The sequence below is a fragment of the Talpa occidentalis genome, unplaced genomic scaffold (genome assembly GCF_014898055.3).
Source record: "Talpa occidentalis isolate TD23 unplaced genomic scaffold, MPIMG_talOcc4v2.1 talOcc4.14, whole genome shotgun sequence".
Classification (NCBI taxonomy): Eukaryota; Metazoa; Chordata; class Mammalia; order Eulipotyphla; family Talpidae; genus Talpa; species Talpa occidentalis.
This window is the reverse complement of record NW_023601433.1, coordinates 2,413,657-2,438,662: the sequence shown is the minus strand read 5'-3', so window position 1 is coordinate 2,438,662 and position 25,006 is coordinate 2,413,657. Positions and strand designations below refer to the sequence as shown.

At 55.1% G+C, this 25,006-nt stretch overlaps 1 protein-coding gene across 2 annotated transcripts in view; it reads right to left on the bottom strand.

Annotated features, from left to right (window-relative positions):
• Positions 1-5,713: 5,713 nt before the first annotated feature.
• IREB2 (iron responsive element binding protein 2) overlaps positions 5,714-25,006 on the bottom strand; it is a 31,069-nt gene continuing 11,776 nt past the window's right edge. For both annotated transcript variants that reach the window (XM_037509994.2, XM_054694723.1), the window contains 16 exons: positions 24,639-24,822; positions 23,629-23,768; positions 21,848-22,019; positions 19,369-19,469; positions 17,740-17,856; positions 16,797-16,956; positions 15,841-15,976; positions 15,211-15,295; positions 14,462-14,618; positions 14,034-14,158; positions 12,420-12,524; positions 12,188-12,330; positions 9,923-10,070; positions 9,724-9,846; positions 8,875-9,060; positions 5,714-8,478 (listed from right to left, as the gene is read on the bottom strand). In XM_037509994.2, the coding sequence (XP_037365891.1) occupies positions 8,368-8,478; positions 8,875-9,060; positions 9,724-9,846; positions 9,923-10,070; positions 12,188-12,330; positions 12,420-12,524; positions 14,034-14,158; positions 14,462-14,618; positions 15,211-15,295; positions 15,841-15,976; positions 16,797-16,956; positions 17,740-17,856; positions 19,369-19,469; positions 21,848-22,019; positions 23,629-23,768; positions 24,639-24,822 (2,193 nt within the window). In that variant the 3' untranslated portion in view covers positions 5,714-8,367. The remainder of the gene's footprint in view (positions 8,479-8,874; positions 9,061-9,723; positions 9,847-9,922; positions 10,071-12,187; positions 12,331-12,419; positions 12,525-14,033; positions 14,159-14,461; positions 14,619-15,210; positions 15,296-15,840; positions 15,977-16,796; positions 16,957-17,739; positions 17,857-19,368; positions 19,470-21,847; positions 22,020-23,628; positions 23,769-24,638; positions 24,823-25,006) is intronic.

The window sequence follows — 25,006 nt, the reverse complement described above, 5'->3', positions numbered from 1 at the left end:
CTGGGCCTAAACCTGATAAGGATGTATAGAAGGAGTGGATTCATGAAGCAGTCTCGGAGCAGTCCCAAATCTGGTTCTGAGCTAAGGACTTGCCTAAGGCTCCTCTTCCGAGTCCAGCTCACCACTGGCCCCCTTTGGACTCAGACTGCTCTACAGCCAGAACCTCTCCTCAGTCCTCAGTTTGGCACACCACGAACCCAGACTCACTCCCCAGTTCTTCCTCCCACAAACTTGTCGCCTGCTCTCTGACAGCAGCACACGCTGCAGACCGGCTCCACATCCTGGGGACCATCCGGACTTCGGGCACTGGAGCCTAGAGACTTCCACAGCTGGAGGACTTTCCCCTGGGTGGAAGGCCTGGCTAAGACATTTTGTGGCTACTGTCTTCAGTCAGAGCTACGCTGGGAACTTGGGGTTGGCTTGCCTATGTGAATGTGTGTGTGTGACCAATACAGTAATAAAATTCTCTTTGAGAGCCAACTTCTGACTGAAACCAATTATTAATCATGCTACCAATAAGTCTCAGCACTATCAAGCTACTGGCAGCCACTGTGGCATGAGTTCCATCCCCAGCCTGGGAGCTGGCAACATGGTGCAGCAGACCTCTCCTGTCTTGCCTGCTGTTCCCCTCAGAAGAGTATCTCTGCATCTCTGGCCTACAACCCCAGTCTTGTATGCACAAATAAATAAAAATTTTACAAGATAAACAAATACAAGAGGCCTGAAAGTTGTGCAATAACTATGGGAAGAAAAAGACAAAATTTTGAATGGTGCAATGATATTTCAAAAAACAAAATTTGAAATAACTGATAAAACCTTCCTGCGACTAGTTTATTGCCTTTGCAAAAAGAAATATAGAACATAATAGAACGAAAATCCTGTATTCCAAGTCAACTTGTCACAGATGGATATAAATCTAGGGTCCTGCCACACAGAACACTTTCATTTTCTGTCTCATCCTAGAAATGAAAACATGATTATTTCAGCGGAGGTTCCATCATTGACAGGAAAGATGGTATCAAAATTTATATTGATTCTTTTGTGGTAGTTCAACAGTGGTTTTATTTCTGGGTAAACTTGTAAACTGTACAAGGTCAGAAGTTTCATAAATGAAAAGGGTGCTAAGGCTCAAGGAAAAGGAAGAAAGAAAAAAAAAACAACAGGGCCTCCCTGGTGGCGCAAGGGGTTAATGCACAACCTATGAAGCTGTCAGCGACCACTGCAGCATGAGTTCGATCCCCAGTCAGGGAGGAGACCCACATGGCGCAGCAGACCTCTCCTGACTCGCCCACTGCTCCCCTCAGCAGTGTACTTCAATCTGCCTGTTCTGTTCCCCACTCTGTCTCTGGTGAATCCTCTCACCCCCCCCCCCCACACCTCTGGCCTATACCCCAATTCTTTTATGCATAGATAAATAAAAATCTTAAAAAAAAAACCCACTGGGAATAGCAGGAAGTGTTCAAGGAACCAAAGAATGCCAACAATATTTAACTCCCAGTTTTTTAAAAGGGGATTTTATTTTTGGCTAAAAAGATACCCTTTAAATGAATGTTGTCTACTGTCAATGAAAGGAAGCCACTGACACAGAGCAGACAGCTGTTGCCTTGTCTTCCGTGACCTTTATTATTTGTGACCTGGTGACTTTCAAGGTAGCAAAAATGGCAACAGATATTCTAGTCTCAACCCATTTGAGCAATGTTGAAATGGAATTGCACACAGGCCCACATGGGCCTGGCCATTTGGATATCCTCACCAACATTTCCACCTCAGACGTAAGGACACTTGAGCCTTCCCCCATTCATCTTATAATTTTTACATTGTCACCATCTTTGGAGGAAACGTGGACTATTTACCTCTATCTCACTTTGAATTTCCACACCGTCATGATGCAGCGGGACCATCGGGTGGGTGTCGCCACTGTGAGTCCCGTCCTCTCCTGTCCAGGCTCCCCAAAGACTTAGAGTGAAGTCCTGGCCTGGGCCTGCAGGGTGGCGGGGGGGAGAGTTGAGGGGGGGAACGGGGTGGGCAGGGGTGGGGGCAGGAACCTGGTCCTACAGGACCCAGCAGGGAAGCACCCTCTGTGCTTCCATCTGGGCAAAAGGGGAGCCCAGAGGGAGGGGAGACTGAAGAGCATCTCCTGTGGGTGGCCGATGGCAGAGTGGGGGGCAACAGTCGGGAGGACTCAGGGGAGGGAGGGCTGGATGTGGAAAACTGCCAGGCTCTGGCAGGTTGTGTTTTGGGCACGGAGGAGCACAGAGGTCTGGGTTCACTCCTGAGCACCCCACTGGGTCAGAACCCACACCGTGAGGGGGGGTGCAGGAGACCCACGGAAGCATGAAGGTCTGATCACTGCTGTGCTCTGAACACTCTGAGCGGAGGACTCAATGGAACAAGGTAAAAATGCACCACGGTCCACCCAGGAGCTCACCCTGCTGCTGTGTCCACCACACCCGGGTCCTGCTGGAGCTGGTCGCAGCCTGGGAGAGAAACATCTGGTTCCTCCCTTTCCTCTCCCCAGCGAGGCAAAGATAGGAGGACATGAACCAGTCTGCCCAGGACAGCAGCGATGTGCCCTTGCTCGCCAGGTACAAATTCAGACCCCACGTCCAGCTTCCGAAAGGACAGTCCACGGATGAGTGGGTTTGGCCCAAACTTTTCCAGCAGCGAGTGACCAGCCCACAATCGAGGATTGTGGATTTTACAGACACACATGACCAGTGACATGGTTCTACCTCTATTATCAATTTCATGTTTTCCAGTATCATGTTTTGAATTTCCTGACTTAATTCCTCTCCTTGATTCCTTTATAAAGCACACTGGCACTATCCTGCAACTAAGTCACTTAAGTGCAACTTTCTCTGGTGGCACCATGAAGCAGATCACAAAAGAATGATCTTACTTAGAGTTCCATCAGTGGAATAAAAATATTTTAGGGTATCATCACTGTGAATGTTACATTAATCTCATAGTCTAAAGTCCATTCACCTTATTCACAGAAATTCATGCATTTGGGGGGCCTCCCTGGTGGCGCAAGGGGTTAAGACACAACCTATGAAGCTGTCTGCAGCCACTGCAGCACAAGTTCGATCCCAGGCCAGGGAGGAGACCCACATGGTGCAGCAGACCTCTCCTGACTTGCCCGTATTTCAGTCAGCAGTGTATTTCAGTCACTCTCCCTGTTCTGGTCCCCATTCTGTCTCTGGTGAATCCTCCTGTTACAGGGCAGGGAGAGGGGCACCCCAGGCCCCCCAAACCTAAATAGGTTCTGCCATCCACCACATCAGCACAAAACATATGAGACTTTAATGGGAAGGGACTTTAATACAATTAGGAAACAACACAGGGAAGGCAAAGAACCTAGTTTCTAAATGAAGCACCCAAAGTTCCCCGTCCCCTCGTGGGTAAAAGTCCATCCAGATGGGATTGGCCCAGAGCAAGGCCCCAAAGCCTGCCCCAGGGTTAAAGCACCTTCCAGTGGGACCCACAGAAAAGGGTCAGAAACAACCGGACAAGTATGGGAGGAAAAGAGCAAAATCAAGACAAAAACCGCCACTGTCACCTCCCCACGGGTCTCCCCCACATCTGTGTCACCCGTCCACGACCAAAAGGCAAGCGCAGTTTCTTCACGTGTCTCTTGGCTCCATGTGCCACCCCCAGGTCTCCTTCTGGCTCCGTCCTGTTCCTTCTCTGCTCAGCTCCACCCTATACTTGGGTAGGGCAGGAAACCTGGAACCTCCCCATTTCCTGGGGGCCACCCTATTACACTCTCATCCCCCCCACAGCTCTGGCCTGTACCCCAGTTCTTGTATACACTCCTGCCCTAGAAGAGGAACATGGCGGGTACCTGCATGGGAAGCGCTGAGAACCGCACCAGCCGCGGACACACCCCTCAGGGGTCAGCAGTACCTGCGCTGCTGTTCCCATCATCCTCATCCCAGCGTGACCCCGGCTGTCCCCGGGATGAGCTCACTTTCGGGGGAAGACGCCAGTGTCATCAGGACTGCAGCGCTAGATGCACAAAAGGAACACAAACCAGTAGAATCCAAATGACTCTTAAAGAACTGGGGTCCGGGGACAGGCGCGGCGTCTGAGGACCCCGGGCGGGCTCTTCCCGGTCTGGTCTTGGGAGAGAACAAGATTGGACATGGAGGAGTTACAGGAACGCGAGACGCTTGCTGAGAGGCAGGGAGGGAGAACCGGAAAGCTCTCCACACACAGGGGCCTGCTGGGCAGCCTTCGGGGTGAGAAGTGGGTGCTTACACGGGGAGAGGGAGCAGGGGGTGGGGTCTGGTCCTTGGGTGTCTCAGTGCTGTGTCTCTTGCTGATTGGCTGGGCTCTCGGGGGGGGGTCTCTTGGGCTTGAGTTTGTGGGGTTCTGCTGGGCTACCTAGGTCCGCTGAGGGTACCCACCTGACCTGGCCAAGCTTCCTGAAAGCAGCCTTTCACGTCGCTAGCACTGTGTTACTGTGCTGGTGTCTGAAATCCCCAGTCAGACTATTAAATCACCTAGGGCTTGGGGGGGCAGTGGGGCTGGGGGCCAGTAAGGGCACCCTCTTGGTTTCAGCCCGGTGTTTCTCAGTCAGGCAGAGAAGTGGACTTGGGGGCTGGGGCACCCTGTTCCTGACTGACCACCAGGAACCAACTCCTTGCTTTCTCCCTGGCGGTCCCCAAACTGCGCTGGTCAGCTCGGTGTGGTTTTGAAAGGAAAAGGTCCCTTCTCGGCAGCTCCGCACGTCTGAAAATTACCCAGAATGGCTTGGTGGATTCTAGGAGATGATGGCCAGCGGCGACCAAAGTGCAAAAGCAACAGTAATATAAAGCCGGCAACTTCCTAGCTCCCTTTATAAATGAACTTGTAAAACTTTCAAAAGAATATTTCCAAATCATGTTGCAAGAGGCCCCAGGGTCCCCCACCCAGAGGAGGGTGGGCCTGAGCAGGAGGACAAAGAACCTGGAGGCTGAGGGGGAAGCAGCACGGAGGGCGAGAGGGAGGCCTGAGCGGCACCCAGCCCAGGGCCCGACCCCGGGAATGGCCGCAGAGCCCCGTGAGCTCCCGAGTGAGCTGACCTGGCCGGGCGTGACACACTCGTTTTCCTTGGATGGCTCGGGAAGCCGCGGCGGGAGGGGGGGACAGTCCGCAGCCCTTTCTTTCCCTTTTGTCCGAGCGTGTTTTGTTCACGATGCTCGCGGCCCACCCAGCTCCTTCGCTGCGCATGTGCTGAGGAGCTGCAACACCTGCCCGAGGAACATGGGCGTCTGGGACCCGAGCAAGTGGAAGCTGTGAGGGGAAACTGGCTGAAAGCAAAGTTTATTTAACCACCGGAGTGTCAACCGGGCCGGCTGTGTGGTGGCAGACACCCCTCACCTCCTGAGCGCTCAAGACAAGGGAGCCGCACTTTGTGTTACTTGGACAAAGGATCTCGCTTTGGGTGAAGACTAGCCTTTCCGATTCTGAAACAAGACCCCCGTATCCAGGCTCTGTTGGCACCACCCGGACGAGTTCGACGCGACTCACCCCACGTGGTCCCTGTTTCAGCGCTGCCCCTGGCTCCCCTCCCACTGGCCAGGACGGCCGGCCACCTCGGGCGGGGCACGCCGAGCCCACTGCGGGCGGCTGAGTCTGACGCCCCAGGGATGTCTTCACAGAGAGATTTCTGGACAACACCCCATTCTGTTTCAAGTCATGCTGCTTAAAGTTCAAGTACCATCAAATATAACAAAAGTCAAAAAATGTGATAATACAATTTTCTTTATTAAAAATAATTTACAGCATCAATAACATATACACAATTGTCACTAACTGGACTTGCCTCCAATGTTTCTGTACAATACTTAACATTATTGAGCTTAAAACTGTTACACTGTTTGTTGGCTTTAAATACAATGATTTGCATTGACGTAATGATCTATACGGCTTCACAGCGTCTTCGGGAGCCTCCGCGGAAAGCCCCGTCCGGCCCCCTTTATCACTCCCAAACTAAGGCGAGCCGACACCCAGGGCCTCTGTGCCTTCTTCGAGGCCTGAAGGCAAAAGAAAGTTGTCTTCTAATTCAACCACAGAAATAGATCAACCAATTTCTCTGCATCCCGCCAGGTGCTACTGCTGGGCGAGCGCCCCCATCCTTGCCAACATCTCTGCTGCCGCGCCCAGCTGGGCCTTCTGTCTGATCGTCATGGGGGCAAGGCCATCGCTCAGACGGAGTGCAGACATCTCACTCAGCTTGGAGAGAAAACAGGAAATGACAACAGCATGTTGGAAACATTTTTGAGATGGTAACTAACGGCAGCGAGGGGATGGGCGTTTTGCTCTCCAGGGGGCAGAGCCCAAAGGCGCCAGTGAGGAGTGTGATGTCTGCCGAAGGGGCTCGCGGATGCTGCGGCTGGAGCAACCTCTGGACTGTGCCTGCAGGCGCATTCCTGGCCTCCAGCGTGACTCCACTTCCTTCCATGCCGCTCTTGTTTTTAATACAAAATTACCAAGATACAGTCAACAAGGCAGGTAAATAAAACAGTAAAAACCAAGAGATGGCAGTTCTGAAAACACAGCGTTTGGCTGGAGGCAGAATTCTCAGCATACCTGGGACGTCTGCCCAGGCCTCTTCTTCCAAGCCGACGGCCATACTGACCCAGGCTTCCAGTTCACACACGAGCAAGAGACAAAGAGAATTCTGACTTTGGACAAGATCTGCTTGTACCGTCACCGGAAACGGAAATGCTGAGCTCACAGCCACCGAGCATTCCGACCGTCCTCGCCCAGATCTGCACAGGACAGCAGTGCCAGCCTCGGTCCAGAAAGTGCAGCTCCAGATGGCACCCACGTGGCCTGCGCGCTGGGATCACCATTTTTTCAAAGCAGACAACTGTTATGGTGACACTCAACTTGGAAATTCCCCACTCCTGACTCATGTTTCCATTTAAAGTAAAAACACAGGCACTGACAGACAGACAGCACAACAGAGGCTTGGGACACGGTGTGGTGAGAAAGGACCGACAGAAATATTGTAAAAACTGTAAAGACAGAAGATCATGTGTCAGACTCTAGTCTATCTTACCCCATAATTGCAGAATATTTTCACATGATTGTGACTGAGTATGTGCAAAATTTTCAGAGGTTTTCACCCAATGAATTGGAAGTTTCAGCATTTTAGCTTCACTTAAATCTGAATCCTGTGTGATGTGAGCTAGTTCCAAACTGCAGTGATTTAAACAGAGCACAGGCAGAGCTCCGTGTGAAAGAAACACAAGAACCCACTACAACCAACCACTTCCCTGAATACCTTCATTAAAAGAAAAAAGGGACAGGACATTCTGGAAACCACCCAGCCCTTCCAAGGCAGCCGCCAGCCTCGCTGCTGAAAGGACATTCGACGCGGGACAGACACACGAGGCCGCCAGTACCGAGTGGGGCTCTGGCCCGAGGCCACGCCGGTTGGGACAGAGGCCATGACTAACAGAAGCACCCCAGGAAAGTGAGAGTCCCAAAGACAGGAAATCCACTTAAATAATTAAGAAACAGCCGACATTTAAAAAATGCCTAGGGCTAAGCAACCATATAATTTATGGGTGGGTAATTTAAAAGCTGAAAGTCACTTTAGTGTGTAATGACTAAATAAAGATCTCTTTAGCAAAAATAAAAGAGCTATGAAATTTTGGTTGATGACAGCTACACTAGCTCACAGGAAGTTTAGTAAAGCGAGCAAAACTATAGGCTCCAATGAACTCTCCATCCAAGCTCACCAGCGGGTCAGCAGCAAATTCAAGAGAAGCCAGGGCCGTCAGCCCCGGGACCGGAAGCGCTGCCAGGACCTGGGCTGTGCACCAGACGCGCCGCAGCGGGCACCTGGACAGGCTTGGCCAGAACGAGTGGGCGGCCTGCAGTGGGGGCGTGCGGGGAGCCCTGGTCAACGCGACGAACCACGAGGCTGGCTGTGTCCAGCTCAGGTATGAAAAGAAATCAACATGCTTGAAAGTCCATTTATAAATCACATTCCACCGTCCAGAATTTGAGTCTGATCTTGTTTCTTATATCCCAATAGGCAATTCTTAAACCAGCCAACAGCAGTGTACAGTTCTACAGGTGCAAAAGCTAAACACCTTCAGGAAGGTCGCTCATGAGAATCTTCAAGTTCCAATCCTGCCGTTATTTACAAAATGGTCTGATAAAAGATCCCCCCGTACTTACAGGTCTCTTCCCCAGACACTTCACACGCTGATTGAAGCAATGTTAATAGCACCATTCGTGTATGATTGAGAATCAAGGAGATTTCATTTCCGTCATCACGTCAATTCATGGCTGTTGGCGCCCACGGCGAGACGGCCCGCGCGGGTGGCTCGGGCGTCCAGGGCGTCCCCAGCAGGGGAGGAGGTACTAGGAGAATTTCCGGGCCACAAAGTTTAATAACCCTCCGTGCTGGTACAATGCTATCTCCACGTCGTTCTCAAAGGACGCGATCACACGGAACGCTTTCCCGGTGCTTGTCTACGAGCAAACAGGGCGGTGAGGGAGGCGCCCTGAGTGTGGCCTGCAGCTCCGCGGCACTGCAGCGCCCACCCCAACCCTACCCGCAAGCGCCGCAGCCCAGGACTCGAGCCCCATCAGCAGGGGGGCACAGCAGGGGGCTCCTGTCAGGCCCGTCACCCTGACCCTGCAGCCCGCCCGGCCCTCTCCTGGGGTGGCCCGCCCCCGCCCCGGCAGCTGGAAGGGGGCCCGCGCGTGCCAACGCTGCCTCCTCTTCCAGGTGTCCCCCGGAGAGAGCCCTGCTGCACGGGGTGAAGTGGGAAGAGAACAGCCACCGAGACAGCCGCTGCCCTTCAGTCAGCTCGCAGCACCCTCGCCACGCCACACACAGCCCAGGCCTGAGAGTGTCATAGGTACCTGCACGTCTACCGTGACCCCTGGAGACAGCTCTTCAGGGAACGTGAAGGAAAACGTCTCCCGGCCCGAGAGGCCCAAGGAATCGGCGCTTTCCCCCGGGAGGAAGCGCAGAGGCGCGATGCCGACTCCAACCAGGTGGTCCTTGTGGATCTTCTCGTAGCTCTCAGCCAGGACAGCTCTCACGCCCTGCAGGAGACACGCGTCTGGCTCCACCCAGCCTTCTCCCAAGGTGCCTTTCCTGGGCATTTTAAAGGGCACGAGCTCTGCTGCCGCCTGGCCCCGCACTCCACCCTGGGCAGCACATCCCCTGCTGGGAATGGCCCGTCGGCGAGCATCTCGGACACGAGGATGGGGCTTGTCCTGACAAGTCCTCGGACTATCCTGTTTAGGGGGAGACTGAGCACCCCAAGAGAGTGATGCCATGTCGCTGTCAGGGTCCACAGCACGTGTCCCAGACAGCACTCTTCTCCAGCAGGGGCTCTGTCTGCTCCCCAACAAAGCTGGGGCCCCAAGGAAGAGCCCTCCCAGTAGGCAGCCAGGCAGGCGCCATCACTGTTGTATGGACTAAGGGGAAGCTGGTCACCACCTCTGGGTCTAGAGCAAAGCAAAGCAGACTCGACGCAGCAGCAAACCGAGCTACCCGTCACGTCAGAGAACGGTGATGGAAAGCAAGGGTTTAGGACAGACGCTCCCGGCACCGTGCCTCGTCAGCTGTGGGCGTTGTCAGATCCAAGAGCACGGACTCGGGGGGTATGACATGCCCCACAAGATCACTTTCAAAAATGCAAACAGAGCTACACGAGCACAAGTCCCCTGTGGGTAGTGTGGACGGGGCGCGAGACTCCATACCAGCAGGTATGGTCCTTTGGCGGCCCAGTCCCTGGAGCTCCCCGAGCCATACTGCTTCCCCGCCAGGATGATGAGTGGGGTGCCTTCTTTCTGGTACAGCTCCGCGGCCTCAAACACATCCAGCTGGAGATGGGCAGAAACATCTTTAAAGCAAACCGCGCGGGGCCCAGCTGCCCGCACGCCCGCAGGGCGCCCTTACCGTTTGTCCTGAAGGGAAGTGGATAGTTTTGGGCGCGGGTTTTCCAATAAACTTATTCAAGAGTTTGATGTTTGCGAAGGTGCCCCTCGTCATCACCGCGTCATTCCCCCTCCGGGCTCCGTAGGAGTTGAACTCCCGAGGGGTGAGGCTGCAAGAGAGTTGTTAATGCTCACCTAGACGGAAAACCACCCCCCTCCGGAGGGTGGCGGAGACTTACCAAGGACGTCAGCGTCCTTCAGAACCTGTCAAGTACATTCCGAAGCAGAGACACAGGCCAGGCCAGCCCCCCGCAGCTCTCTCCGTGATGAGGACGCCCCCTGCCCCAACCCGCTGCCAGGGGACAGAGATGCGTGCTCTGGCCCGCCACTAAAGACACCGTCTCTTTACCAGTGTTTTATTGATAACAAAATAATTCTGAGGGCCTCCATGGTGGCGCAGGCAGTTGAGCGCAGCGCTGTGAAGCTGTCCGCTGCTTTGGCAGTGCCAGTTCGATCCGCGCCAGCCGCGGAGCAATGCACATGGCGCGGCAGACCTCTCCTGTCTCCCCGCTGCTCCCCTCAGCAGTGCATTTCAGTCAGTCTGCCTGTTCTGTTCCCTGCTCTGTCTCTGGTGAATCCTCTCACCCTCCTGCACCTCTGGCCTGTACCCCAGCTCTTGTATAAATAAATGAGTAAATCTTTAAAAAAAGATATTGAAATTACAAGACAGCCAGTCAATATTCAAGTATCTCTGATTTTCCCCACACTTTGTGTCTGGTTTGTCAATAAAGGATCTAAACATGGTCTAAAAATTAACTCGGCAGACCCAGTCCCTGTCCATCAACACTCTCCCCCAACACGTGTGAGCCACGCGGCGTGTGCCGAGACCCAGTGACCCCCACCATCCGGGCTTTTAATCTCTGCCAACAAAGCTGGTCCCCACAGTGCTCCTCCCAGCACTCTCCAGAGCGCCCGGCCACTGGGAGGCAGGGCTCAGGCTGCACCCTCAGACACGCGCTGACTCTGTCGCGCCTGCTCTGTGACAGTGGGGTCCTTCTACACAGACACGGTTTGCTGCGCCATGATTTGGTTAGACTCGACACGCTGCAGCAGCAACGGCTGAGCAGACACACATGGTGAGACCCAGGTGGCTCCGTCATCCCCCACAGGCAGCGCAGAACTCGGGATCCGAAGCGCGGGAGTGGGGTGCACTCGGCAGCACCAGCAGCGGAGCCCGGCTGCCCCGGGCCTGACGGCGCCTGTGGTTCTGCTCTGGCGCACACGCGCCCTCGGGTCCCCGGCCCGTCACCCAGGCCTGACCAGAGTCAACCCCTTCCTTGGGAAGCTCGGGCTGCTTGAACTGGGGGTCCCACACACATACTCCCCCCAGAGCCGTGCATGCTCCGTGCTTCCGGAGCGGCCACCGTGACGGCGCTGTAGGGATGGATGCACACGGGCAGGTGACCACGCCACAGCAGCCCCACGCCCTTGGGCCCAGACTTGGTCTCCAGATGGCGAGAGCCTGAGACTCAGAGAACTTCTCCGGGCCGGCCCGCTGGGGGCTTGGGCCAAGTGACTGTTTTTTTTAAATGAGCGTATTTAACCACTAAATAAAACGAGCTCAGAAATCAACTTAACATCGAAATAAATGTAAAAGGTGTGTGTGGGGGGTCATGCTCAGCTATGACCAAGATGGAAACCACAAGTCAGAGAACACTGGGGAGAAAGAAGGTACCCCACTGCTCCCCACCACGCACGACAGCCGCACCTGGCACACACCGCTCACCCTCACGCAGAACCAAGTGGGGCTACTGCTAGCGGTTTCCACCACAGGAGGCGCGGAAGGAATCCACACCGCTCCCCAGCCACGCAGGGCACCACCAGCCTGGCGCTCTGGAAAGCCGGGCTCCCCGGCATCAAAACACTTGCGGCTGACAGAGTGGCAGCACGCTGCCGGTGGACCAGGCTGGGGCCCCTGCACACGTGGCTGCAGGTCTCATCTATGCCCAGAAAGGCACAGACGGGAAGTGCTGTCCTGCCCTGACACAACTGGCCTAGCCCATCACGCACCACCACCCTGGAGGGGGGCTGAGGGTGGGTATCACAGAAACCTGCTGCCAACCTGTTGTCCCATGGACTCAAGTCACAAAACGGCTGCTCCGTTCCTAGAGCTACGGCAGAGGCGACTTCCTGCCTGGGTCCGACACATGGTCATCGGGCCGCTGACCCCGAGGCAGCCGAGCGGAGCCCCGCGCAGGTGGCTGGGCGGGTGGTGGCGCACACCTACCCTCTGTGCGCCAGGTACTTGGCGGCAGCGCTGCTCCTGGCGATGCTCCCAGCGGGGGAGATGTGGTCCGTGGTGACGCAGTCCCCCAAGCGCAGCAGGACGTGGGCGCCCTCAATGGGCCGGAGCGGGCCTGGCTCTTTGGTCTGCAGATGAAAGTCAAGATGTTGGGTCCCTCCAGAGAGTGAGGGTCCACGACCTTCTTTCAAACATCTAACGGGAAAACCGTACTTACAAGCTTATCAAAAAACGAAGGGCAGCGGATGTACGTGGACTTTACGTCCCACGGAAACAGAACTGACTCTGGTGCCTCTAAGGAGTTCCACCGCTTATCCCCCAGCTGCAGACGCGGGTGCAGTTGACGAGTAAGAGAAAGATAAAATGGCGTCAGGAAAGAGCTCATGGAAATGTCACGATGAAAGCAAGCAGGCCTCCCCCCATTGGGAAGAAGCCTAAGGCTCTGCACTCTACAAAGTCCCGGCTCTCTGACCAGAAGGCAAGAAGGCCTCTCACCACATTTTGGCACCCCACATATTCAGGAACACCCACAGAGCTGAGTCAACATAATAAACTGACCACAAAGACGTCACAGAATCCAAAATAAGCAAAAGAATCAGGGCCTCCCTGATGGTGCAAGGGGTTAGGCACAGCACTGTGAAGCTGTCTGCAGCTACTGCAGCACGAGTTCGATCCCCGGTCAGGGAAGCTACCCACATGGCGCAGCAGACCTCTCCTGTCTCCCCACTGCTTCCCTCAGCAGTGTATTTCAGTAGATCCTCCTGTTCGGCTCCCCACTCTGTCTCTGATGAATCCTCTCGCCACCCCCCACCTCTGATCTGTACCCCAGTTCTTATATGCATAAGTAACTAAATCTTTAAAAGAAAAAAATCAGCAAAAGAGTCGAGAAACACCAAGCCGTCTGCTGAAGAGCGAGCCCTGGTGCGGCCTTCACCTTTGAGCAGTGCCGGAGATGCCCCCCCCCAACATCACCCTGCACCATCCTGCCCCAAGCCACACTCTGGGCCTCGTAGACTCCCTGGCCCACAACCGGCGCAGAGGCCTGCCTGGCAGCATCTCCCTCGCCAGCCCCACTCCTGGTGGCTCCCACAGGGGCCCTTGGAGCCTCCTCCATCTCACCCCGCCCTGAACCTCCAGGTCAGGCACCCCCTGATGGGCCGCTCCCCAAGACCTCAGACTCCGCCCACCAGCTTGCCTCCCCCCACACAAGGGCAGCATCAGGTCTCTGCACCTGGCCCGCAGTTTCCTGCTGCACTTAACACTGTTGAAGACGTTACGCCATTTACCTCACTATTCGCTTTACAGTTCACTGCCCGCCTCTCCCCACGAAAACTGCGGGGGATGGGGGGATCCCTGATACTGGTAAACACCCAGCGGAAAGCCGGAAAGCCCAATCTAGCGGGGGCTCAAGGGTGCTTGCTACGTGAACACTTTCTCTGCCTTCACACCTGCATTCTGTTCTTGACACAGAAGCAAGACGTGTGTCCTCGTTCCTGGCGCACAAAGCCTCTCTGGAAACACATGGAAGGAACAGCTGTCACGGGCTGCCTCAAGGAGGAGACGCGCATGCTGGGGTGTGGGGGCCGTCTGCTCTTACTTCACTGGATGAGTGGCAGGGCCCGGGGCAGCCGCCCCGAGGTACCCACACCCAGCGCCTAACACAAACGCCTGCCAAGCAGCTGAGCACCCTGAGCTCTTCGGCGTCATTAGATTCCACGTGCAGTGACGACGGCTGATTATAGTTTCTGTATCAGAAACTTTATTTTTCATTATTCTATTCAAAAGTGACATGCACAAAATAATTAAACTAAGAAATAATCAAGTCTCTTACCTCTATTTTTTCCTTTAATGCTTTAAACATGGACAAAATAACGTGCTCCTCCTCAACCTGGTGAACCTCTTCCAGGCTGGGCCAAACGTCACGCAGGTAGACACTCCTGCCGGCAGGGTCAGCGCCTGCACAAGAGACCCCCGTGAGTCGACGCCCCAGCACCTGCTCCACGGCCCACAGCTCCCCAAGGACACATCACAGACACTCAGCACAGTGGCCGCTGGGGCTGACCCTGCACCCCACCCTGCGCGGGAACGCGGCCGGCAGCAGCTGCACACGACGACACTCAGATGGAGTGCAAAGAGCAACTGGCCCGAGGGGCAGCTCGGAAACAGCCCGGGCCTGTGCGTGCCTGAGGCGTGTGCACGCGGGAGGCATGTGTGCATGCAAGGAGTGTGCGCACGAGACACGGACGCGAAGGGCGCTACCTAGTGGCTCGGCCTGGAAGTCTATGTCCACGGTGCCCGCGATGGCGTAGGCGACCACCAGGGGTGGGGAGGCGAGGTAGCTGGCTCGGACACAGTCACAGAGACGACCTTCAAAGTTTTTGTTTCCAGATAAAACTCCACAAGTGACCAAATCACCCTGTAGGAAAAAAACATAAATATCCACTTTAAAAGGTAGCACAAATTTGAATAATGACACGTAATTTCAAATATTTCTAAGGGTACGAACACTGAAACACACACGCCTCATTGTAGGCGCAGAAGTCCCAATTTGGTAAATAAACTAATTCCTTACTTTACATTAGCGATTACGCTGATTATCACAACATCACATCACATCCTTCATGACTCACAGATTACTCTTCCCAAGAGGCACTGGAACTTACAGAAACAAATATTTCCACGTGTATTCCTACCAACTAACAAGACACTGTAGTCTAAAAAAAAATTCCAGCCTCCCTGTGGCCTAAGCGTTGAGTCCCAGGCGGTCACTGCTGTGGCCTGAGTCCATCCCCAGCCAGGGGGCTGCCCCCAGCACACAGCAGACCTCACCTGTCTCCTCACTCCTCCCCTCAGCAGTGGATCTGCCTGTTCTGCTCCCCACTATCTGGCGAATCCTCTCCCCCCCCCAAACCTCTGGCTTGTACCCCAGTTCTTGTATGCAGATAAAAATAAATCTTTAAAATAAATAAACCAACCATCTAGTTGTTTTACTGATTCCCACATTTTACCTGTTTCACTGCATTCAGAACTGCGTCTGACAAGGGTGCTGTATTCCCCACGCAGGTTGAACACCCATAGCCGACTACTTCAAACCTGCAGACCCAAGATAAAAGCTATTGGGCAAAGGAGTGGTAACGTTTATAAAGAAAGAGCACGTCCTGCTCCCCTGCCCACCGCGGTGGCGTCCCTGGGGTGCCCACGGCATCGGCCGGGAGAGCCTGGGGTGAGGATAGTCGCTGACCCAGAACCCACGCGTCCCACCTTCCAGGAATATGACTACCTGGATGACTGGCACTGCCTACCGCCCATCAGGCATGTGCTACGGCGTACCCAGGGCCTGCGCTAGCTCTGGAGCAGGGCAGGCCCCACTGGACCAGAGGACTCGCAGAGACAACCAACTCAACCAAAACCGCCACCCAGTTTCTGATCTTGTCTACGGACGTGGCACGTCCCGGGCACCAGCCCTTGCTCCACCTCTGCTGTGTGGCCTGCCTGGCCCTCCCACCCTGAAGCCAGAGGCCACAGGCGCTTCCCGGTGCCCACGCAGGCTCTGCTAGCTGAGCTTGCCTGCCGGTGTCAGCCCTGCGGAGCAGCGAGGGGCCCTGCTTTCCCACCCGCCCCGCTGGTGCTGCACTCACCCGAGTCTGCTGAGGTAGGGCAGCACCCCGCTAGCGCTGAGGTAGTGCGTGACCATCCCACTGCCGGGAGACAGGCTGGTTCTTATGTAGGGCCTGACGCGCAGACCGGCCTGAACAGCCTTCTTGGCCAAAAGACCTGCAGGGCAACAGCACAGCGTCAGGGCAGGCATCGAAGGGCTGGCATGGCACACCGGCCTCATGTCAGGTCAGGGCTCAATTCGTGACCTTACTGGCAGGTTCTGGTCCATTCTATGCCACTGGTTTGTTTCATTTAAAACAAAAACCACAGCAGACACCAAACAATTAGCTGTGGCTTCACAAGGCACAGCCCGTGGGTGTCACCAGCTGAGCACCCCCACCCTGCAGGACAAGCTGACAGCAGCCAGCATCACCACACAGGTGCACACAGGCGTACGCCCGGCGTCACTCATGGTCGGCCTGGATGGCCTCCAGCCCCTGCATGGGCTGTGGGCACTGCGGAAACAAACAAGCCAAGGGCCTCCCCTGGTGGCGCAGGTGGTTGAGCGCAGTGCTATGAAGCTGTCCGCAGCCTCTGCAGCACCAGTTTGATCCCGGCCGGCCAGTGAGGGTCCCACATGGCATAGCAGACCTCTCCTGTCGTGCCCGCTGCTCCCCTCAGCAGTGTATTCCGTCAGTCTGCCTATTCTGTTCCCTGCTCTGGCTCTGGTGAATTCTTTCACCCTCCCATGCATCTGGCCTGTACCCTGCTTCTTGTATAAATAAATCAATCTTTAAAAAAAAAAAAAAAAAAAAGAAAGAAAGAAACCGAAAATTGACACGCAGCTCACTAAACTACCTCCTGTGCAATAAGCAGAATTCTTAATACAATAAAACTCAGGTTCCTTAAAATCAAACAAACATAAAGCGCAGGTGCACTCCGCGAGGCGGAGGGCAAGGCCGGGAGCGGGAGGGTGCGAGGGGCCGGGGCCACCCACCTGCCGCCAGCATGACCGAGGGGTTGCAGTTGTTGGTGCAGCTGTTGAGGGCGGCCATGACCACAGACCCGTGGGCCAGCTCATACTCGCGCCCTTCGTAGCAAATGGACACGCGGTCCTTCTGTTTTTCAGCTGCGATTTGGAAGCCTTTAAATCCAACCTATACAAAGGCACAAATGACACAGACTAATAAGTACTTTGAAAACATGCAGGAAGAGATGGAGGGCAAGCATGCTGATCCCTGCCCCTGCTGATGCCGTGTCGCAGTCCTGGTGGGTGAGGGGCCGGGCACCAGCACCGAGACCCAGTTGAGCCTAGAGCTTGCCCAGTGAGACTGGTGCCTGCGGGGTCACAGCTGTCCTCCGCGGAGTTTAGCCAGCCACCCATGACCCAGATCATCTCTGTTCCTGGACAGTGAGTCTCAAGGGACAGCACAAACTTTTTCTTTGCTAACAGCGGCACTGACGATGCGCCTCAAAACGGCCCTGAGCGTGCAGAAGACCTGCAGCTGTCCACAACACAGAAGCCCAGAAATTATAAAAAGAAAGGCTCTGGAAAGGAAGTCAGCTGCCAGTTATAGAACAAAGGGAAGGAACAAGGTGGACGCTGCGATGCTCAGGTGGAAACTACCAAACTCAAGCGCCAGCGGGCCGCCCGCCACCCAGCCTGCCCACGCCCACAGTGCCAAGTGAGCCCCGCCTGGTCACACGCAACTCAACTCTTAACTGTATCTGGCTTTAAAGACAATTTTAAATTAAATAAGCACAATCAACTTCTGCTCCTGGGTGAAACTGGGGAGCCCCCAGGCTGGCTACGCTCTGGACAGCAGCGGACGTGGCAGCTGGAGGGTTGCCCACGCAGGCACGGCCACAGCCCAACGCGCTCACGATAGAGCAGGAAGCGCAACACAGAGGGTGGGCGGGCGGGCAGGTAGGTAGGGTACCTTCTCGTTTAAGCAGGCTTGGAAATCAGTCTTCATGTCTGTCACAGCAACTCTGTCCTGGGGTCTCTTGGGGCCGCTGACGGATGGAACGATGGAATTCAGGTTGATCCGGATCACCTGGGGTGTGAGAGCAGAAAGACACTATAATCTGCGAGTTCAGGTCTGACATGAGCGTGACTGCTGAAACAGTGGGGATATTCACGTTTCTTTCAATTAGGGACTTTAAGGTGACTCACAGCCCCACACAGATTTTTTTTTTTTGGTGGGACCCTCGCCGGCGGCCGGGGAACAAACTGGCACTGCAGAGGCTGAGGGCAGCCTCGCAGCCCAGCGCTCAACCACTGCGCCAGCAGGGGAGGCCCCCTGCACAGATTTTTAAAGCATGCATGTTAGAAACAGAATGTGCACAGGCCAGCAGGTGCGAGGAGACCATGGCAGCCAGGCAAGCAAAGGGCCCACTGTGCCCACAGCCCCGTCTGCATGGCCGCGGCTCAGGGACACTGCCCAGGGCGCTCTGGTCGCAGCCTGCACACCCAGACTGTTCCTCCTCACCCACTCTGCAGGGCCACTCCCCCAGCCTGCTGGGCGCTACGTCAGTCCTGGAGGGACGCAAGGGGAGGCCCCTCCTGGCTTGGGCTGCCAGCCAGGGCCCCACAGGTCTCGCTTTCATTACTTGGTTAGAAATCATTGTTTCTCAAAATCCCATCTCCCAACTTTCTGTATATTTCTTCTGGAATTCCGACCCTTTCCCTTTATGTATATTATTTGGGTTTCATCAATTCATGGATTACCTGAGGGCCCTGCTATTCTGACTGACCACAGCTGCAGTGCCTGTTTATCTGCCTGCTTTGACATGCACACTGGGGAGTTTCTCTTGAAAGCAACACCCTGGTAAGTCGTAGTTTTATTTCTTAATCAGGTCAAGTTTATAAGAGGCCAATTTTACAGTCCACTATTACATCACCCAAGTTTTCCCTCCGCCCCCCCAAATTCTTCCCTTGTATGTCCTTCATTTTTGTAATGTGAACAAACCACTAAATTCAACACACAGATGCAAGGATAAGAAAATAACCAGAGATATTCAAAGATTTGCCCAAAGTATCACACAAATTCAACGCCTCTGGATGCTACGTGTACCCGCACTAGGCCCAGGTGCGCCGTGTGTCCCAGACACTCTGCCTGCGTCACTCTGACAGACACCCCCCACCCCCACCCCAGACGGGACGCAGAGGCTGCACCCAACAAGGCAGAGCACAGGAGCACCACACAACTCGCTTCCATTCTCTATTTTAAATTAAAAAAGAACCAAACATGACAAAAAAGTCAATAATTTAACAAATCTACATAAAACTAATGAAAAAAGCTCAAAAGCAGAGTCACAAGTAACACGTGTGTACTGACAAAGGCTCACATTCCCGAGCACTCATTGTGTGTCTGCATTTGAGCTGAATCACTTCAGCCCCCACAAGGGGACGCTGCTCCCACAGCGCAGGGTTAGGCAACTATGGCAGGAGGCTCGGTGAACGCCTGCGGAGCCAGGACGCGGCCAGGATGGGGCCCAGCATCTACACTCTTAACTTTCATATTTCGTTCCCTTTACGCATTTCTACCAGGCCCTCCTGCACACACCTGGGAGTATTCAGGTTCTCCTGAGTCATTCTGGTTATTCCGGAACAATTTCACAGCTTTAAGGTAGGTTTCCATTGACTTGAGTTTGGCTTTGTCAACACCTAAAAAGATCAAGAACAACAACAGAAATGCAGTGAAAGATTTTAAGATTCTAAAATCTTAGTGTGTGCCACTGAATTCTAAAACGAGCAAGAAACACCCAGATTACAATGAACTCAGGACACAGTTATCAGAACATCACATTGTCCACAATAGTAAAAATTATAACTTTCAAGAAAACTCCACTTTATAAAATAAGCAGCAGCACACGCACGCGCGCGCACACACACACCCACCCACCCATTTAAAAGTCGCTCAGCAACACTAGAGGGAGACATGCTACGGACACGAGTCAGAAGATGACGGACCAAGGCCAGGTGGCGTCACTCACACACGTCGCACAGAGAGAGGAAGCTGCCAGAACTAAACCAAAACAAGCCCCACAGGACTAGAGAAGTGAGGCTACAGGAAGCGGGGGGATTGGGATTCCAGGGCACAAGGTGTGGGTGTGCTGGGGGTGGGCCTGCGCCCTACATCAGAGGAGACGTGACTGCGCCCCTAAGTCACATACAGCGTTCTCAGCTGATGTTACCTCAATAAAGGAAAAAGGTTTTAAAAAAATGTACATCAGGGGCCTCCCTGATGGCGCAAGGGGTTAAGCACTGCACTATGAAGCTGTCCGCAGCCTCTGCAGTGTGGGTTCGATCCGGGCCGGCCAGGGAGCAACCCACATGGCGTGGCAGACCTCTCCTGTCATGCCCACTGCTCCCCTCAGCAGTGTGTTTCAGTAAATTCGCCTGTTCTGCTCCCCCCTCCGTCTCTGGTGAACCCTCTCATCCCCACACCTCTGGCCAGTACCCCAGTTCTTGTATGCATAAATAAATAAATCTTAAAAAAAAAAAAAAGTACATCGGAGTCCAATAAACCAAAAGGGAACCATCCCAATTAAAGGTCCGTCACAGGGCCTCCCCGGTGGCGCAGCGGTTGAGCGCTGGGTTGCGAAGCTGCCCGCAGCCTCTGCGGCGCCGGTTCGATCCCCGGCTGCTACCCGGCCACCAGAGTAGGGTCCCACATGGCGCACGGACCTCCCCTGCCTCCCGCTGCTCCCCTCAGCAGTGTGCTTCGGTCTTTCTGCCTGCTCTGCTCCCCGCTCTGGCTCTGGTGAATTCTCTCACCCTCCCGCGCTTCTGACTGTACCCAGTGCATGTATAAACAAACAAACAAAACAAAAAGCAAAACAAACAAATAAATAAAAACATGCCTCTATTAAAAAAAAAAAAAAAAAGGTCCGTCACAGCATGAGCACTGGACTCGACACACCACTGCTCATCCCAACAGTGGGGTTCACTCCCTCCCTAGAAAATAAACACAGTAACAACGACAAATGACAACAACAGACAGCATTGGGCGTCAGAGGACAAGAAGGAAAGGAAAGTCTCACAGAGCGGAAAGGCCGAGGCAGCACGGCTGGGCATCCAGCGAGCCCTGGGTGGCGCGCGCTACATCTGAGAAGACGCCGGCAGCAAGGACTTGCTTCAGCTGGGCCCTGCCCGCTGGCCCCCGGCTCCCCGCGCTCAGGCACACGCCCCGACGTCACCCCACAGGGGCCCGGCTGCAGCCCAGACCAGCCCTGCGGACGCCACAGCCATGGAAGGGCCCACAGGCCCCAGGCCCTGCCGCAGAGGACGGGGTGGCAGACACCACAGCGAGCAGCAGCAGCCACGGAAGCCGCTGGCCCCGGGTGACCTGCCCATCAGAGCGCGGTGCTCACGGCTTCCGCAGCCACCCCCCCCCACACGTCCATCCCACACAGTACGCTCAGCGAAGCTCCATGCCCCGCGAGGGACACCCCCCACCCCACCCCACAGACGCCAGCTGTCCGTCCTGCACTGACCCGTGCGCGGCCACTTCTGCCTCCGAACTGAGGAACACTGGACTCACCTCCCTGGCTGGCCAGGGTGACAGATGCCGCCTCAGGAGCGGGATCTGACAGAAAGGAAGTGGACGGGGAGAGAGACCTGGACGCCCGGAGGTGGGGCCCGGGCATGCGCGCATGCGGTTCTGCAGTCCCTGCCGCGGGCAGCGGCCAAGACCGCTGGTCAGTGAGGAGCCGGGCCCCCGGCCTCGGCTGCCTCTCCCCACTACGTGCACGCCTCCGGACGGGCGCCTGGGCGATGAAGGGAGGGAGGGGCATGGACACGTGCAGACTGAGTCTGCCCAGGGGTCACGCCCTGAAGGAGGATGGAGTCCGTAACTACGGGGAAGAGCCATCCCAAGCCACGAGGGGCTGGGAGTTGAGGGCGCGGCACTCCATAGAGACATCTGCGGCGTCTCTGTCGCTGTTTCACAGGCAGGAACTTCGTTCATGTTAAAGTGTGCTCAAGGCAGTGAGGACAGAGTACTGCAGCGCGAGGCGCCGCGCGTGTACCGCTCTTCTTACCTGTGTGTTCTAAGTGCTTCAGCGTCACATTGTCAACAGGGAAAAAGCTGAGGACGGCACCGTACTCGGGACACATGTTAGCGATCGTAGTTCGGTCCACGACAGACAACTGCGCAACTCCGCTTCCAAAAAACTCAACGAACTTTCCGGCTACTCCAGCTTGCCTGAGGTGCTGCAGGGGGACATGCGGAGAGGTGAGCCGGGCATGAGCGACGTCAGCCTGGGCTCTCTGCAACGGCAGCGCTGGAAGGGCCGCTGCTGCCGGCCGTGGGAGTCCCCAGAGCACCTGCGGGAGCGTGGCCCGATGGTGCCGGAGGCTCCTGGGGCGCAGAGTCGCTCCCGCCAAGTCCGCGGGGCCAGGCAAACCTTAGATCAGATGGGGCGTCTTTCTGTTCTCAGCAGAACAAAAATCAGTGGTGCTGCTAGTCACTGACAGGCCCTCAGGTCTAATTAAAAACCAACATGCTGTGAAACTGTATTTTAATAAAAAATTTATATACCACATATAAAAACTCTCCAACTTCCAGTTGCGAGCTGAAATATTCTTAGCACTACTAATCCTAACTCCACTCTGACAGGATTTCACACATCTGCAAGCTGAACTTCTCAAGTAATTTTCCTTGTCACAGGCAGGTCATCAGATCCGCTGCTCACTCTCTGAACCGCAAGACGCTCAGGTTGCAAGGGGGAGCGCGCGGGGGTGACTGGGCAGGAAACCTCCTTGCTGTTCTGAGGACGAAGCTGTATCGATTAGCTCTGCCAAGCGCTACCTTCAGGGGCCCCAGGGAGGGACAACACGGGGTAACTGTGAACACACGCATGTCAGTCACTCTGACTCAACAACAGGGAGCAACATTGTTAGGGGAAAAAGCACAGCCGGGGGATCTGAGAAGCAGCATCCATTTCCAGGATGCCCGCAGGAAAGAAGTGATTTATCTGGAAGCATAATGGGCCCCTTGTCCTTTAGGAATAACCTGCAGTTCCCAATTTGAGTCCACAACCCTTTGTAGTGTTCACTGATCAATCACCTAAGATGTCAAATCCCCTCTCATTAGGAGGAAGGGTCAATGGTCGAGGCCCTCCCTTCCCCTGGGAGGCTGCAGACCAAGAGCTCAACAAAAGCGCTGAGACCTCGGGGCCAGGGAGCTCAAGGGGGCGCTCGCCCGCTCCCTCCACTTAGCAAAACGGGACTCGGGCATTCCAGCTAATGAGAACCAGAAGTTCAGGAGGATCCTCGTGACCGAGGAGGCCATGCGCAGCCAACGCGGCTCTGCGCCGAGAAGCAGCTCCTACAGACACCGCAGAGCAATGTGCCCACAGCCCACGGCCCAACCCCGTTTCCTCACAGCATGTAAACTGGAAGGCGTCGTCAAGCACAGGGATAACTTCTGAAGGGAAATGCTCTGATTAAATACTGAGGATGTTTTGCTAAACACCATTTTTGCTCACGCAGCCGGCAACTGGGGAGACCCGAGCGAGCACCACAGTGGGTGGCCTCACGGCCACAGCCCTGCTCTCCACTGAGCCCCTGCCCTCTGGGCAGCACCAGCCCTGCTGCGTCCCGCTGTCTCAGGAAAACGGGCCTGTGGCAGTAGCCATGTTAGCAGCATGTGGGAAGGAGCAGTGACAGCGGACCGCCCGCCCTCACACCGTGTCACCCTCTGCTATGGCCATGCGACGGCGGCCACCTGTGAGGGGACAGGGCGTGCCTCGCGCCAGGCCCTGCTCTTCGGCCCCTCCACTCGTGAAAGGGTCCAGCATGTGACACAGCCTGAACTTACCTTTGTGATGCCGAGAACAACGTCTATGGACGTAACGAAAGGGTTTGACGGCCCGGTTAACTCGCATCCAACCACCTCTGGCAGAGTGAGGGAGACTGGCAGGCCGAGCATGACAGCTTCTGTCTCGATGCCGCCGACCCCTGCAGCAACGACGGGCAGGTGAACAGGGGCAGGCGAGGCGCCTTCTCCGTGACGCCCCCGCCTATGTGGTGCCAGCTTGGCTGCCGCAGACAAGGCATGACACACAAGTCCGCTCGAGGAAAGGGCTCCAGGGCTGCGCCGTGGCCCAGGGTCAGTCTCAGGCAGTCACCACCTCAGCCCGAGTCCATCCCCAGCCAGGAGCTGACCCACAGGGCGCAGCGGACCTCTCCTGTCCTCCGCTACCCCCTCAGCAGTATGTTTCAGTGGATCCGCCTAATCTGCTCTGACGAGTCCTCTCACCCCCCCACCTCTGGCCTGTATCCCAGTTTTTCTACACACAATAAATTTTAAAAAAGGCTCCACCACGTGACCAGAAAGTTGGTCTTTACCTTTCCATCACAGGAGCTCAGCTGCACTAATGCTGATCACGCCAGGTCACAGCAGAACCCAGCCCCTGCCAGCCACCCTGAACTCAATGACAAAGACAAAAAGCCACAATTCACGACCCCTGGAGCAGAGCATCGTGCTGGAGGCAGCCCATGTGGGCCACACGGGCGGTAGCACAGGCGGAGAGGGCCAGGCTGGCAAGGCCAGGCATAGAATGCAGGGAGCCAGGAGCCACCGTAGGGGCCTCGAGCACACCGCCCTGGCAGACGCTACCTCGCCCCGCCACCCGTGAACACCGGGGGTGCCCTTCACGGCTCCTTCCCCTACACTGTCCCGACCACTTAAGGTATCATTTTTGTTGCTGTAGTTATAGATGAAAAACATTTTCAAAGAGACCACAAAAAAGCAGCTGCTTTTCTCTTATAATGTCCCTGACATCCTCCCTGCTCTGCCCACAGTAAGTATGTCCAGTGTTTACTTACCCCACCCCAGGATCCCCAAGCCGTTCACCATGGTTATGTGAGAATCTGTGCCAAGGACACTGTCCGGGAAGAGAAGGTCCTTTTCTTCAAAAACCACTCTCGACAGAAACTCTAAGTTCACTTGATGTGCCATCCCAGCTCCAGGAGGGATGACAGCCACATCCTTGAAAGCTCTTGAACTCCACTGTATTGTGTTTAATTTAAGAAATCCAAGTGTTAGCAGGTTACATGAACTTGTGCTCACAATCACGATACAAGTAAATATTGACAGAAAAATTTACCAATGTTCAGCACGATCAGAGTTTACATGACATGAAACCAAATGTGCTGACACAAAACATGACACACTCCGCGAGCAGATCGCTGAG